Consider the following 17,677-nt stretch of genomic DNA (forward strand, 5'->3'; position numbering starts at 1 on the left):
TCTCATTGATGTCCTCTTACTGGTCTGCGGTGTCCCCGCAGTCAGAAACTGCATTTTTTTGTGGGATATTGCATTGCCAACTCCTATCTAATTTGCTGACATCTGTCACCCATAAGTCTCTTCATTCCTGCAATCCAAGTATATCCTCCTACTGAATCTCTCTTAAGTGATCTGGTGCTGAATTTACTCCTTGGCAGAGGTGTAACATTTGACAGTTATGAAGGTTTTAGACTTACACATATTGGCAAAATAGGTGTTACGCAGATAGCAGCTGATCCTTTTTTCCCAATATTGCTCTGTTAACATACTTCATGTCTTAACCAGGCAGGGACAGACCTAGAAGGATGTCAGTTTTCTGGGCCTGCACAGTTCTTAGTCTCTTTGATTATTGCTTAGTTCAGAAGATAGATCCTCTTTGCAATTGTCAGTGTGCAGCAATGAGATTGCTAGGAGTTAACTGTGTATTAAATTTCTTCTAGGATTTTTATTGGGGTTTTTACTGAACACTAAGTAAAAAAGTATGTATTTATATATATGCATATAAAATTAAGAGCAAACCTAAATAGCATTTAGTAACAATTTTCCAGCAATCATTTTCCTTTATGGTTCTCCTTTGCCTTGTGTTTCTTGGGTACAAAGTGAATAGGCAGCACATTTATGAATAGTTTCAGAACTGGAGGAATATATATACGGGACAGCAAAAGCAAACTGGAGAAAAAAAGGGCTATGGATGGTAAGAAATTCTTAAGTTAAACAGGGGTAAAGTGTTGGCTGCCTTGTTTATCATTAAAGTTTATTTATTTTTCAAGAGAATAATGAACAATAACTTGAACCTACAGTAAGGAGTACAAAATACCTTTTGGAATAAAACTGAGAGCAATCACTGACAGTTGCAAAAACTTCTGTGAGGGGGTAGGAAGTGCCTCTGTAAGGAGACTGCTGACCTATAGCCATTTTGGGGGTGAGAGGGCTCGCTTACTACCCCAGCAATAGTGAGTTTTACCTTAAGCCAGCTGTAGGATTTTCCTAAGAGATTGGGGAGGTAATTTGTCTGTCTCCCTGGAAGTCAGAAATGTAGTTAACATATTGTATTTACATATGCAATTACGTATGGTCTATTACGTTCTTTATATACCAGAATTACAAATTTCTGTTCCTAAAAGGTGGTTCTGTCTTTGATAGATTTTAGACAAATTGTGAACTTGATAGCTCGCGTCTTTCAAAGCAACCCTTTCACACAGAGTGGTACGAAAGCTGCTGTGCAGCACGGCTTGCAGGGGGTACTTGATTTGCACAAACCAATTTCTGCATGTTGGTGACATGAAGTAGCTCGTTAGCGTATTGGGGTGGTGGGCTGTCTGTCTTCAGAACATTATTTCTGTAGTAATTAAATTATTTTAAATTGCTTGTGACACTTGTATGATATGTGGTTGTAGGTGGTTGTGGTTCCTACAACTGTGGTTGTAGGAAGAGGAATATGATACAAAGCATCTGCAAGAATGCTGACAAGTTCCAGTGAACTGTACATAGGTGAAACTTTCATCCTAAGTCCCTGGTGTAATAGGTTCCTTCTTCAGGAATGTTTAATAATACCAATGTTTTATTAAAGTAATGATGTGAATCAATTGGTAGATGGACTAGAGAAGATTTTTACTTTAAAGGTCTCCTGAATCCCCATAGCCTTGTTATCTGTTCACTAGATTTTTGTTATATTTGAAATTTAGTGGAAAACGATTACTTATTAGTTCTCTAGTTTTAGCAGCAAATCCTTTTATTAAATCCATTTTATTGAGATTTAGAAACCTCCCACAAGCATTTGACAGCAGTGCTCTGAAAGATTCAGTCTCAGAGACCTACTGCTGGGAAGTTAAAAATAAAATACTTTTCTGGTTTAGGTATAACAATAAAATGCTGGGATTATACTTGTTCTGAAGTGCTTAAAATGCATGTAATAATCCAAGCATTACAGTGCACAGAATGTCCTTAAACTTTTCTCTGTTCAAATATTTCGTTAACGGTTCTCTCCAGCTCTGAGCCAGTACAACTATTGTCTGTGGGATTAACAAAATCAAGTAGGAAATTAGCAAGAGTGTGCACTGTAAATGAAGGTTTCTTGCTGAGTACTTCCTGTTAATGAGCTACCATACCTTCACAAGGTCTGTAGAATGTACAAACCAGACACAAATGCCTGCTGAGTAAACCCTTAGTTTTATTTTTTAAGAATCCTGAAAAAAAACACTTAACCCTTTCCTGATCACAATACACATGGCACTAAAAATGTTGTACCACAGAAATTTTGCTGTGTTTTTGAAGTATAAAAATCTTAATGTTGGTTGCAACAGAATGTGTAATAAATGTATGTCTACATTTTGCTCTCTGTGTTGAAAGCGTTTCAGAACACCAGAAACTCTAATACCTTAGTATTTATATAAAAACTTTGTAAATGGCATTCACCAAAAAGCCCTGAACACTCTCTGGCATTAAAACTGTCAACCTGTTGAATTTATGGCATCAAGGCTAATGCTTAAATTTCACATTCGGATTAATAAATCATACATTGTTAATACTACATAACCTCAAATAATGATTCATTGCATAAAAAGATGGTAGGTGTCTCAGAAAATCCAGCAATGGGGGTTTTGAATCCAGAGGGAAGAATGGTATAAATGCAATTTTATGTGGTGATTGTAAATTAGAAAAAATGTTATAAAATTAAGTTTACATATAGTTACTTGTGTAAGAATATATACTGGGGGAGAGAAAAAACACTGAAACACATATTTTTCTTTCTTCTTTTTCAGGTCAGAACTGTGGAGGCTTAGTACAGGGACCAAACGGTACTATAGAAAGCCCTGGATTTCCTCATGGTTATCCAAATTATGCCAACTGCACGTGGATCATTATCACAGGAGAACGTAACAGGATACAATTGTCATTTCATACTTTTGCCCTTGAGGAAGATTTTGATATTTTGTCAATTTACGATGGACAGCCACAGCAAGGCAATTTAAAAGTGAGGTAAGGTACCTTTTTTCCTTTCTTCATTTCTTTCTCTCTCTCTCTTTACCTCTCTCTTTCTCTCCTGAATAGACGTTCTGATGATATGTTACAACTACACAGTGTTTCCTTAGTTCTTCCCCAGCCAAGGGGATAGCACTGCCCCAAGATTTCACAGCAAAAGGCATTAATCCAAGTTTCAGATCTTTATGGCGCCAGCTTGCGTACCAGTAGCATCAGTTGTACTTAAAATTTGTACAGTTCAAGGTCAGTTTTGGTAAAGGCCCTGAGCACAAAAGTATCCAATATTGCAGTAGCTTTTTCCTGTTTATCTGTCCCCCGGTGGAGTCCAGATTTGGCCCAGGGACCTTGTCCTGAAGCCACCTGTGCCCAGTTTTTGAAAGAACTCTTACTGAGATCATGCTTTACTTTTCTACCATGCCTACAAGATTTGAATCAGGGGATGGGTATGCTGCTTGTGCTAACAGTTTCCCAGGATCGCTCATTGAATGTGGCATGGAAGAAGAGGTGGGCAATAGACTAGTTTGTGAGAGGCACAATCTCATTAGTGAGTGTTAGGCAACCTCTGGGAATGCTTGCCAGATTAAATCCCTCAGGTCATTATTGCCTGCCTTGCAGATGAGTTGAGCTGTAAATTTTTTTACTTTGCCAAAATTGAAATTTTTTTCCATCTCTAAGTAAATACAATTATTAAGCAATTAGGGACCTTTAAAGGTTAGAAACTGGGATATCTTATATATGCAAATACCACTGAGGTTACAGAGATGCTTTATGGAAGCTTTTTGATCTTGAAGGTTTTCACGACTTCAGATTTTGGTGCATTAATTTCGTTGGTGTCTTGTTTTTGGTTCCTCGGTCATTTGCTGCATCTGGACTGCAGAGCTGGAAAGCAAGCATTGCTTTCAATGCTGCTCTGTCATTTTCTGTTCAGGCATGAGATTTATGAAGTACTGTAAAACACTGCTGTCAGTTCTGTTGTCTGATTACTCTTTTACATGCTGCTGATTTATATTATACTGCTAAAACAAATGTGGGAACATCACCAATTTGTTCTGCGTTTTAGTGGATATCATCATGTATTTTTGACAAGAACAATGTTCTGATTGATTGTTGACTCAGTTCAAAAAGTTTTGAAGACCGTGGAACGTAGTTCACAGCTACCAATTCTTGAGTTGCACAGTGTATGTGCTTAATTTACCGTACTTAATTGACCTTTATTACTTGTATCACCTGTATACAAGGATTAATACTTCTTTTTCAGTCAAATGCTTTTGTTATCAATAGCTAACATGCCTGCTTGTTTTGAACTGATCTGTTAGTAGAAAATTGTTTCAAGGAAGAGCACCAACTGATGATCTGTGGGTATGAGCGTATAAGACTTAAAATTCCTAAGTATGATCTTGATCCCACTGAAGTCATTGTAATTGCCACTGATTTCAGTAAAAGGAGGATTTCATTTCCAACTTCCAACAGTGAAACAGATTTTTGTTTCCTTGCTTCTGTTTGCCAATTAGTTACCTTCATAAATGCTATTATAAGGAAAAAAGCATTTGTTGGCTTTCCAGCATGCAGAGATTAAAAAAGCAGAATTTGAATGACAGGTTTCTATTGACATGTCTCATACCCTGTGACGTACCCTTTGTTGCACAAAGCACATTCACAGGTGTACCCCTCTACAATTGCACATTTTCAAGACAATTCACTTAGCAGATATTGGAAAATTATAGTCTTGGTTTTTTAGCTGACAGCATGCAAATGCAAGAGAGCATCTTGGAACTTCGGCTTCAGGGGTATGCTTTTTTTATTTCACAGATAAAATTACTAGATTTGGGGTAATTATATTTCTTTAGCCATCATGCAAAATCTGGAGGTTTTCCTTAAAAATATATGTGTAAATATATAGCACTCACAAACTATAATAATTAAGTAATATTCATCCCATATTTTGTATAGTATTTTTCAGCTGCTAAAGCAAAATTGGATAAAAATGAATAGTACATTCAACTAGTTTTCTGTGCTGCCTGAAAGACCTCTTTGTATGCTAAATGTGCACCAGGACACTTTAACTGCACATTGATTGTAAAACCCAAGAAAGTAGAAACATATATAAAATACATTGAAACGATAAGGGAAAGGAATAAATTGTATTAAGCTGGTTTTGTAGAGGAAGAAAGGAGAAACAGGCAGTTGTAAGATGCATATGAACTTCTTTGGACAGTGCATTATTAAAACATATTCTTATTTAAGGCATAAATTACACATGGTAGCTATCATAGGTTATTGTAAGTTATGTATGAGGAGGCTGAGAAGATAGTAGCAGGAAGAACAATATAAACAAAAGATAAGGCACTAGAAAGTGCTATTTTACGTCTTCCTGTTTTTCTAGATAAAACCCAACTAGCATTCTGTCATTCTGCATAATTACTGAGATTCGCGGTCCAAAATTGTCCTCAAAAGATTGCTGCAGCTGCTTTATTTTTATCATTGCAAAATTCACAGAACACAGAACAGGATTTGAGATGTGTGTGTATATGTATGTCTGTGTGTATATATATATATATATATAAAAAAAAAGAGGAGAAGTGAAGTTTTAAGTCTAATGCCATCTGTTATGATAATGTTTTGTAGGGTACTGTAGTCTTAATTGTATAAATAAACATAAAGTTAGATAATCAATTTTACCATATATTGTAAACAAAACAGATGTCTCAGTTCTATGTTATTGAAAAAAACTTATTGTATTGCTTAAGTATTGCATTATCAGTTGATGGGGAAAGATTTCAAAATACAACCAAATTTGAATTAAGCTGGGAAAAGAGGTAAAATGTATTTTTTATTTGCATTTTAAATTGTAAATGAGTTGTCATTTGTTATATGTAGTTAACAATCAGCACACAGAATTCACATGAACAAAACTCTTGTGGAGAAGAGTTGCAAGTGTGGTGCACTGAGACAACAAAATTACTTCTCAGTTGTATTCCTTGTGGATTGTTTCCCTAAGTAAGAGTTGATTCAGTAGTTCAGTGTAGTTCAGGTTCAGCGTGAGTCTTGTTACAGTATATTTTTCCTGTATGCGGAATTCCTGAAGAGGGGTTTCACAGAGGGGTATAGGGAAACTGTAACAGGACTGGGTAAATAGAAGTGCCTGTTTCAAAACCTCTTTTGCTGAAGAGGTGAAGTGGGGTGTTAAGACCTTGAACTGTGAGTGTTACAAGCATGGTGAACGGAGACTTTGTATGTGTGATTGCCTTCATCTCAGTTTATGGCCGGAGATTCCGCATTTTTTTCTATGTCAAATCCAGGTAAATGCTATAATCTCTGTGTTAAAGTATCTGTCAGTAAAAGTTACTTTTTTAGTATCACACATTCAGTTTACCTAAGAGTTAGTTACTGAAGATCTGTGCAAGATATTCTGAAATAATATTTTTCAATTGATCAAGCCAATCTCTCAGAAAATCCTGTAAAATTCTTAAAAATGGATTGCAAGCAATTTTGCTTTTTCTTACACATAAAAGCTGCTATTTAAATTATGTACACTGATGGGAAGATGAAAATGTACAGATGTGAATATTTTTTTGTGTGTGTATATGCAGCTGTCACTTATTTTGGACATACATGAGATATATTATTTGGAAAGGGATTTTAAAATATCTGCTTGCCTTCATGGTTTCTCAGGCCTTCAAAGCATTATTTAGTTTACTGCAGCCTAGGTAATAATAAAAGAGATGCTGCTTGTTATTACTCATATTAGTTGAAGTAAACATTTTTGTTTTAATGGAGCGGTAATACAAACGATGGAAGTTGCTAACAGAGCATGTAATAAAATAAAGCTTACCAAAAATTTTCTGACGGTCATATACACAATGAATGTTAAATGGCAACATGTTCCCTCTGCTTTCTTGAATCATGTAGAAATAACAGGAATTATGTATGAATTCTTCACAATATTAACTTTTTCCTGTCTTCAGCAAGCAATAAACCATATGTATATTCTGCACTTCATAATCCAAGCATGGAGATAAAAAATGTTCACTGAAGTTAAACTTTGGGCTCCTGTTTCCTATTAAAGCTCTTTTATCTTCTCAAACTAAGATTTATCATGTATTCAATATGTTTGTTTGGGTTTTGTTTGTTTTTTTGTCCTTTATTGTTTGTTTTTTTCTTTGGAAAACAGTTTCTACCTTCCTTCTCTCCAGGATCAAGAGAACAGTGAAGTAACGAGAGGGTGATTGGCCTCTCTACAGAACTGCTGACACTGCAGCAAGAGGAGCTTTGTGCAGTTTACAGTTCTTTATTTCTTTTTTTTTCCTGCCACATGAAAATTTCATGTCTTTTTTTTAAAACTTTTTATTGCATATCATTTTCTACAAGTTGATTTCAATATGTAGGATTTATGTGTGTGTGAGCTGGTGATTTCATGAAGAAAACAGTATAGGAATGAGAATAGTAGCCATCTTTTTTCCAGCTGAAGCCTACCTAGAACACAGCACAAAGTAACAGAAACTGAGATAGTGTTCAAATTTGTAAAACAAGATTACTGAATAACTTCAGCAGAATATTCTAGGATTTTGTACTTCTGTAAGAAAAGGAGAACTATTATTGTATGATTATGCAAATTGATTACTGAGTTCATGCCAGTGGAGATGCCTATCAATGGCTCTTCTTCCCCTTCTTATGTTAAATCAGATTTTTCTTGTCTTTTTCACCCATTAAAGTATTAGGAAGAAGGAATCATTTGTAGTAGAGGGCTAAAATTCATTGTATATCACATAGCTATTTTAGGAAAGAAAGGAAACTATGACCTGATCAGCTAAATGCTGACAGATAGTTTCTGCCAACGGCAAAAAAAGCATGCAATGGAAGGAAAGAAAATTTATGTGTGCATTACTGGCAGCTTCAAGCTCATATATGTCAATTTATTTTTTTTCACATATGGATAAAAGGCAAAAATCCTCTTCCCTAAAATTTTAGCTTCTCAATTCAAAATCTTAAACTTGCTAATTTTGTTGGCAAACCTACATAGTTAAAAGATTTAATGAAAATTTTATTAAATATACAGTCTAATAAGGAGTCTACTTACTAACAACAAGCTACTTCACCAAGAATTATAGGCCATATTAATTACATGTTTTAGGCTGATACTAAATGATGGTTCCAAAAACCACAGAGTATTGTTTGAACTCACACCTAAGAAAATCCATTTCACATTTAGGGAACTATTATTTCTCAGAAAGAAAAAAAACATTCATTTAGCACATCAAAGTAATGCATGAATTTATACTGCAAAATTCTGCATCAGTTGCTCAAATCTTTTATAATGTAGTTGTTCAAGTCAGCACATTTTTCTGTAAAAAATGAATGGGACACTCACCATAATGAAAATGTAGCTGTGCTCAATTTCTTTGTCCTCTGTGAAGGTAGATCTCTTTTTTTCACCTGAAACTGGCCATAGTACATTTTCAGAGCTTTTACAGCATTTACAGAATTTACAGTCTTTGCCTCTTGCCGGTTTTTCAAACTGGACCTGTATAAGTGACAGCAGTGATTTGGTGCATTTGTTTGGAGTGTTTTGCCATCAAAAGTATTACTAGTAAGGGACTCAGAAGGGGAGAGTTGGGATGTGGCTCCCTAAAATGTTAACTTCTATAGTTTTAGAAACTTTAGCCTGTACTAGGTAATCATAAGTGTACAAACAAATTTGAGTTAAAGGGATAATAAAAAAATTGGTGTATAAACATCTTTCCAATCAAGTAGAAAAGCATTACTCAATATTGAAAGATACCTCATATAGCCTGCTGAGAAAGATACGTTATTCTTTATGAATAACTTCTAAGTGTTTCACATGACAATGTTTTAGAGTAGATCTTTGATTTCAGATGAGAGGTGCACATTTCCCTCCCCTGTTATTTGTTATTGTATATTAGAATCATAGAATTGCCTGGGTTGGAAGGGACCTTTCAGATCATCTAGTCCAACCATCAACCTAACCTAACCTGACAAAACCCATCACTAACCCATATCTCTAAGCACTACGTCTACCCATCTTTCAAATACCTCCAGGGATGGTGACTCAACCACTTCCCTGGGCAGCCTGTTCCAATGCTTAATAACCCTTTCAGTGTAAAAATTTTTCCTAATATCCAGTCTAAACCTCCCCTGGCGCAACCTGAGGCCGTTTCCTCTTGTCCTGTCCCCTGTTCCTTGGGAGAAAAGACTGACCCCCACCTCTCTACAGCCTCCTTTCAGGTAGCTGTAGAGAGTGATAAGGTCTCCCCTCAGCCTCCTTTTCTCCAGGCCAAACACCCCCAGCTCCCTCAGCCCCTCCTCGTAAGACTTGTTCTCCAGACCCCTCACCAGCTTTGTTGCCCTTCTCTGGACCCGCTCCAGTACCTCAATGTCTTTTTTGTGGTGAGGGGCCATATTGATATATTACAAATAATTACTTATTCACCTTAAAATAATCATATTATGGTTATACTAAATGAAACACTCATACATTCATTGATAAATTATTTTACAAAACAGAACAACTTGGGTATCCATTATCCAGTATTTAAGATATAAAATCACAGAAAATTGCAAGTTGGTAGTGTGGGTATGGATGTACATGTATGTGGGTTTTGAAGAGGTCAGTTTACATCTTTGCTTTATCTGAAATCTCAGAATAAGGTTCAGATGTGACTTCAGTACTGGACAAGTATAAGAAAATTGCCTTCACTGGTATGATCTCTGCTTGAGGGAACTCACATAATCTACAATATTTTAGAGAAAGCCTCTTCAATTCGGTCAGACCAATGAGTTTGTAATCTGCAGAAGTACAAATACTTTCAAGATTTTTTGAACACAATTTGGCATCTCATGCTTTTTTGAGAGGATTTTATTTTTTCATTTTCCCTTCATTTGTGAGTTTCTGAAGCTCCTAAAACCCCCATGATTTGGTGTAAGATCTCACATTCATTTTATTCTCAAAACTCCTTAGGAATAGGATACTGGAAGCCATTAAGCATTCAGATAAACACAGTTTGGGGAATTACAGCTCTTACAACTTAAATGCACCTTAAAAAGTCTTTTTGTGTAGTTTGGTGATACAATTGACAGCAAAACTTTCAGAAAACTTTCTGACTAAATAGGTGATAACATTAACTCTATTGCTGATTGTGTAATGAATTTTTGCTCCTAAATCCATTAATTTTGAGAGTGTGGCCAATTGCTTACCTTTATTACCTGTCACCTAAACATGTATTAGACATACGGTATACATAAAGCAGTTTTATATCAGTCTTTCTGCATCTCCCGTCTTGTTCAAAAAGAGACTCCTTTTTATTTTAGATGATACATGTTGAATTGACGTAATTATGTACAGAAGCCCTGCTGATCAGCATCCCTTAATGCTGTGTGTAGAATGACTATTGCAACAGCTCTTGGTCAGACAACAGTCAGTTCCCTTTGCTGACTGCAAGCTAATAATTAAATTACAACCTTTAGAAAATTTGCAGCTGGACTCCTCAATGAGAAGAAAGTCCAGCTGTCGAAATCTGGCCCCTTGATTTTTCAGAGTTTCTATATAACTGTGATAGATAACTTCTTAATCAGTAAATAACCTGTATGCCATGAAGAAATTGTGTCTGCTTGTTTGTTTTAGAGTGGATAAACAAATTTTAGCTGTTAACTGGCAAATTAAAGAAAAAAAAGCTTTATAAAACATAGTAACTGATTCGTCATATTTCTGATATATGTCATTACGTTAAACTGTGAATTTTCTTACTGTCATCTGGTAATTACCTGCCTGTCTTAACTAAGCCTTGTGATTATTGACTGTATGATCATAGTCTGGTTTTGGGTCACCCTGTGCTGAACAAGGATGTAGCGATCATGGGACACATACAGCATCATAAATGTTCAGGCACTGGAGAGGAACTCTGCAATGTCTCTGCTCTGAATTGAGTCAGTGGAAAATCAGCATCCTTTCCTCTGCAAGCCAGTCACACACAATCAACTCCGCTTGTAGAACAAATTTTGTAGACAAGCATTCTCATAATCTTGCACCTCCCGATATTACTCAGTTTTCATCCTGTTTATATTCACAAGAGCATCTGATGACGTTCCTAGGAGCCTTGGGTTTTGACAATGATGTTTTTCTCACTTAATGGAGACTAAAATATACTTCTGCTGAAGTCCCAAGTTATTCCTGTGCTCATACTTTCATTTGAGTGGAAACTATGTATACTCATCTCCATTCAACTCAATGGATTTATTAAGAAAACTAACTAGTCATTGGCTGACTAGAAGTGCATATAATGAGAATGACACTGATCATAAGCGAAGTGAAGGCAAATTTTGATAATAGGCTCAATACCAACTTGGCAGGGAGCAGTGCCCTTAGAAGACTTCTTACTTTGAACTGTCTACTCTTTTCATTGATTTATCAATGTTCTCTTCCATCTGCAGACCTCATCTACTGTCTTTCAACAAAAAGATAATTAAAAAAATAAAAGTTCTTTGCTCATCTCTCCCCCTCAAACTCACACACAATTATGCAGCGTGGTTTTCTTTGCAGGATCTAGTGTCACCAGTGTCATGAAAGAAAAGCAAAATAGCAAAGAAAAGAAAATAACAGATGCCAACGTTAGACTGCATGTTTATCTTAGCTACTAAGACAGGTTAGTTCTCTAGGCTTCTGAAGTTAAATATGCATAACAAGACAAAAAATAACAAAATTACAATAAATTTTAATACAAATTAATACACACTATTTAAAAATCAATTTAATATTTTTAATTTCTTGAGATAATTCTTTAATTATGAATTAGAGTAAAAAGTATGTTATAGGACTGATTCATGAGTACATTGAAGTCTAATAAAAAAACACACAAAACCCGTTCTTAAAACTTGTAGTTTTTAACATTTACATTTGAATGCTGAAGTTAAAAGTCCCATAGTTATAATCTTCTTTAAAAAAGCAACTAGTTTTAGCAGATTTTATTTAGAGTATTAAATTACAGAACAGCAAAGCGCTGTTTAAATTGATAGTTAAAATAATGAAAAACAGGGGGCACAATAATCCCGTTGATCCAGAATAATTCTTTGAAAATATACCTATAGGTATTAGTGTTTCCATTACTCAAAAGATAGGCTCCTAATTACTGTCCACAAAAACGTCCTTGAAGTGTGTCTGCGCGTATTTGTGTTTACTTTTCGGCACAACTTTCAGCTGATCATCTCTCTCAAAATAGTACAGTGAGAGTTGAATTTCTTTTCTTTTTCCCATGAATTTTTAAAGCAACTTTCAGCACTTTCTGTGGCTTCCAACGTGTTATTTTGTTGAAAGTGAATTTTATCTCGCACTTTCCACAATGACAACATCACATAAGGATTTTCTCGGTCACCTTTTCCTTGCCCCTGGAACTGAGCTACGTTATTTACCATTTGGGCAAAGAAAACCTTTCATATTCATAGGGCTCACAGACAGAATAGCGAGAACATTGGGGGGTGCGTGAGGTGAGGAGGTGAGAACAGTGGAATAATGGGGATGGGAAGAGGAAGCGGGGATACCAGAAACAAAGTGTTAAAAAGTTTATAGATTGGCTAAACCATACGTTTAGGCACATGTACCTAATATAACTCCTGCACTGAAAGACTCTAGTACAGAAATTGTCTCTCCACCATGACTACTGTATGCATCAAGTAGCTCAGGACTGGTTTTGTCCTATGCCATTGCAGAATATATGGCTGAGCTATTAATTTTGATACAAACTGTATAAGCATGGGAAATCTGGTTAAGAAGTCCCCATTTGTAGTAGAGCAGATGTATTATCAATTACAGCTAGGAATGTTTTAATGTAAAGTTGTTCATGGCTATTGTCGTGGTTTGGCCTCAGATGGCAACAAAGAACCATGTGCCGCTCTCTCGAGCTTCCACAGTACGGGAAAGAATCGGAAGAAAAAGGCAAAACTGTGGGTTGAGACAAAGGCAATTTAACAGAACAGCAAAGGGAACAAGAAAACAACAACAATAACACGGATAGAGGAACATACAAACACGATTACAGAACCGCTGCTCACCGACCATACCAGGGCGCCCTCCCCCTGGCTCCCGCTCCAAGCTGCGACTTCCTGCACCCTCCCCCGGCAGCTCAGGGTGGGCATGGCTCACATGGCATGGAATACCTGTGTCCCTGCCGAAGCCTGCGGAAAATTAACCCTAACCCCACCGGAGCCAGGACAGCAATTCCTTTAATTTTGATGCATCTTTCAACTGAAATATCCAGCAACGGGTATGTTAGGGAATTCACTTGAGGGGTATGGAAATCCAGATTTAATCTCCTGAGTTGCCTGATTGAAATGAAGGACTTGATGGTAATGTTTGTCTCAGTCTCACTGTCTCCTTTTGGAGCTGTTCTGCTTTATCCAAGTAATTAATCATTTATAGCATCAGAAAAAAGCTGCGATCTGGTGCCATATCCCACTGACTAAGGATTCTCTGGGTATGTGGGTGAGACTGATGGCTCCTATGCCTTCTTCAGGTGAAGTGGAGGCTTGAACCAGAGTGGGTGCCCTGACCACCAAGCTGTAGACTACTTTATGGCTGGATTTGTCTTTGTTTTTTAAGGATGACTGTGCAAGACCTGATGTGTAATGGTAAAATGGATTTACACACTCCTGTTGTTTCTGTAAGGTAGAGAAACTCTTTTGCGCTGTGTGATTATCTGCAAAAAACAACTTTAAAAGTTCTTTGATTGATACGCTGGTCACTATGTAGGTGGGAAGGAGTTTTTTCATATAGTCTTAAACAGGTTGCTATGTCTAGTTAATCTAACTTCAGATATTTATGATATTTTAAAAAACGTATATTTATCTTCATAATAAAAGATATACAATTATAAACGTACCTTAATTACTGTGCAGGAATTAACTTATTTGTGATAGGTCGTAGCCCCAGAGCAGAATAGGCAGATGTGTTCTACATACTATGGGTACTCTGAGGCATTTCTGAGGGAACCTCCACAAAAACACCTAGTGAGACATTTGCATAGCCTTAAAATAAAACTTAATTTTTATGGCATATACTGGATTTATTATAGGCTTCCAAGAAAATGGTACCATCAGATCCAACCAAAGAAGATGAGTTTTGCAGTTAACAGTCAAATACAAAGCTGTATATGGTGCTCTTATTCTCTATTTCTCTTCCTGGAGGCATTTTCCGCCTTTACCAAGACAGATCTGAACAAGTCTGTTGGTCTCTTCTCCCAAGCATTGGTCTCTTCTCCCAAGGAACAGGCCACAGGAGAAGAGGAAATGGCCTCAGGTTGCACCAGGGGAGGTTTAGACTGGATATTAGGAAAAATTTTTACACTGAAAGGGTTATTAAGCATTGGAACAGGCTGCCCAGGGAAGTGGTTGAGTCACCATCCCTGGAGGTATTTGAAAGATGGGTAGACGTAGTGCTTAGAGATATGGGTTAGTGATGGGTTTTGTCAGGTTAGGTTAGGTTGATGGTTGGACTAGATGATCTGAAAGGTCCCTTCCAACCTAGGCAATTCCATGATTCTATGATTCTAAGTGCAATCTCTAGATAGTAGAGATATTTATATATATTTTACATAAAGACTTGGCTTCATTGCTTCTTGTTTTACCTTTGGGATACATTACTTTTTTTAAAAAAATTCTTACAGAAACAGAAAGCAGGTGGCAACATAACCTTGGCATAACCCTGTTTTCTGCTTCTGCATCTCATGCTTACCACTTTACATTCATTATTACTTCAGCACATTTCTGACTTCCATCAAATTTAATTTAATTTAATTTAATTTAATTTATTTATGTTATGTTATGTTATGTTATGTTATGTTATGTTATGTTATGTTATGTTATGTTATGCTATGTTATGTTATGTTATTTTGTTAGAAAACTATGTAAAAGTCAATTATGCCATTTCCAGGAATGTTTGTGCCTCTTTTCACACCAGATCCATTGGTGCAGTCAAAATTAGATGAGCTGCTTAGGGCAAGAATCTTGTCTTCTGACATCATCGTTAAATGTTACGTCCACCTCCAGTATGTCATAATGTGTTTGATGAAGAAGAAACAGAAGATGGTTGATTTAATATGAGACCACTGTTCTTATGTTTGGTGGGTTCCTGTATGATAAAACAGGGTTCTTAATAGATGGATATGCAAGTTTTGTCTCTGGTGAACTATTAACCACACCTTGTTAAGGAGGAAAATCTGAGCGAGGTAGTGAGCATTTCAGATCTCCACTGTCCTTTGCTATACTTACAAATTGTAACAGTTTGGTGTTATAATTTCAAAAGCTTCCCTCAGAGCTTTTCTCAGAAAGGAAGGCGAGACAAGATCCTTGCTTCATCTGTGGTGATGAAGTAATGAGGTAGGGATTCCCAAGAGAATCACACAGGGATTTCCCTGTACAATGTGTTCACAGATTTAAGGTAAAGAGGAGAGACATCTTGTCTCATAGTTTATAAATTAGCCATCATAATATTGATTAAACTTTCCAATTAAAAATATATTTTTTTTCCTTTACATTTAAGCTGCCGTATGTCAGAAAATTAAACCAGAGATTCTTTTGTGACAATGAATGCAATCATCTGTATACTACTGTGAAAATCTGCCTCAGTTTTTTTCACTAAATGGAAGATGTTTACGCACGGTATAACAACAAAAGTTAGAAAAATTATTTACCTTATGGTGGAGGGGGAATACTCTGGAAGTCATTGATTAGTAGCATAATTTCATGTAGCAAGAGATGAAGAATTATAGGGGTGTTATGGAAAACAATCATAGTTAAAATTTATAGAACAGAAAATCATTTTAAAAGGTAAATATTCCTTCTTTTTGTTATGACAGAAGCACTGACTCAAGAAAACAGTGGTATTAAATGAAAATATGTTTTAAATAAAGTCCAAGGCATTATTACTTTGAGGAATTCGCTCCTCAGGGGTTTGGTTAGAGTAGAGTACAATTCATATGTGCTGTTAGGTATGTGAGGCAAACGTGTGCAGCCAAGTTAGACAATATCAAGGGAAATGGTAAAGCAACTATAATTTCATACAAGTTAGCCAAACCACAGTGTTGGGAAATAAACATTTTAGTCCATATTTGTCCAATTTCATTTTATATGTCATGTCTTTCAAAGGCTGACATCAGGCAACAAATAGCATAATAAATTAATTAGAATGCTAACTTTTGTTTGAAAATGTATTTCCAGGAAACTATGAAACCAAATAGTCGTGCTATTGTGCATATATCAAACATTGCACCAATCATTTTCATGCTGCACATCATTTTATTTACTAATTACAATAGGAACGAGCTAATAAAAAAACATACCTTTTTCTTAGCCTAGCTTTTACTTGAAAGAGGTCAAGTACTGAAAGAGACTTTTTAAAAAATTGTAAGGCAACCTCAAAATTTCATACACAGTCACTGAATAAGGTTAGCATCTCTTGGTAAGGTAAAAGAAGAATATATTGCTTGGGGGTTAAAAATTACAGTGTGGAGTCCTTCAATAAATGTTCTGCAGCACACAGAACGTGAGGCACTGCCCAGCATCTGAGAAGAAAACCTCTCTCCCCCAGCCATAGCTTCATCTTTTTTCCTGTAGAAATCATGGAAAATGGATGAAACTGAGAAAAGGCTCGCTTTCCTTATAAAGACAAAACACCAAGCCATCAAAATTTCCGTTGTGTGCTACAAGCATGAGAGAGCAAATTGAGCATAACAAGTAAACACAGGGATCATGAACAAGATTGTTTGTTTGTTTGTTTGTTTCTTTTTAATGTTTTAGGGCCTTTAGCCAAATACTCTAATGTCATGCTGTGTGAAAAAGATGTTAGTCTCTCTGCTTGCTGTGAGATGTTACAAGTTTGGAACAGGTTGCCACTAAGAAAAAAAATGATGAAAGAATACATTAGCATGAATAACTCAACATTCTCTAGTGAGGAAAGAAAAGCAAGTTATTTACATATAAAATAAAAAAATTACACTCCAGCAGTGAATGAGTATCTAATATCAGATTGAAAAGGGGCCAATTTTAGGCTCGTGCATGGGAAGTTTGCATGTGAATTCCTTACTTATAATGAAGGCAGTTGATCACAGCTTTCAGTGCGCACTGACCTACTATGTGCAGTGCGTACGTTGACATCTGTGAACAGAAACAAAATCATGCAATTGTCTAGCAAATTGAATTTTAAATCTGTTATCAGTTAAGCATCTTATTAATAAAGACTAAGATAGTGGATATTCAGTGCCATTTTAGAAGAGGTGTGAATAAGACCTTTTAACAAGAGTGGAAACTGTGGCTTTAAGCAAATGTTCCCAGTTCCAGTTTTGGATTGCGCTAGTGGCTGCACAGCAATGACCGAAGTCGGAAAGGCCCAAAGAGCAGTATGACTGATAGTGCCACTGTCTGCTTGTCGTCCAGAGGCTCCACAGTTGGTCTATATCTGGCTTTTTTTTTTTTTTAAATCCAAGGTTTCCTGAAGCTTTTGTACCCATCTACCTGGAGAAACTACTTTTATCTCAATTCGATGGCCCCTTTTATGTTTTGTCTATCTTTTTTCCTGGTCTTATTTCAGATTTCCCACCTGTGATCTTCCCACATCTGCCAAAATAAAACTTGCCTCATGCACATAAACTGATTT

General features: G+C 36.2%; 1 protein-coding gene across 1 annotated transcript in view; it reads left to right on the plus strand.

Annotated features, from left to right (window-relative positions):
* Positions 1-17,677, plus strand: part of CSMD1 (CUB and Sushi multiple domains 1) — a 1,189,318-nt gene that overhangs the window by 221,179 nt on the left and 950,462 nt on the right. Inside the window, exon 2 of the mRNA XM_054196719.1 lies at positions 2,802-3,018. Within this exon, the coding sequence (XP_054052694.1) occupies positions 2,802-3,018 (217 nt within the window). The remainder of the gene's footprint in view (positions 1-2,801; positions 3,019-17,677) is intronic.

Source organism: Rissa tridactyla, chromosome 3, assembly GCF_028500815.1.
Source record: "Rissa tridactyla isolate bRisTri1 chromosome 3, bRisTri1.patW.cur.20221130, whole genome shotgun sequence".
Taxonomy (NCBI): domain Eukaryota; kingdom Metazoa; phylum Chordata; class Aves; order Charadriiformes; family Laridae; genus Rissa; species Rissa tridactyla.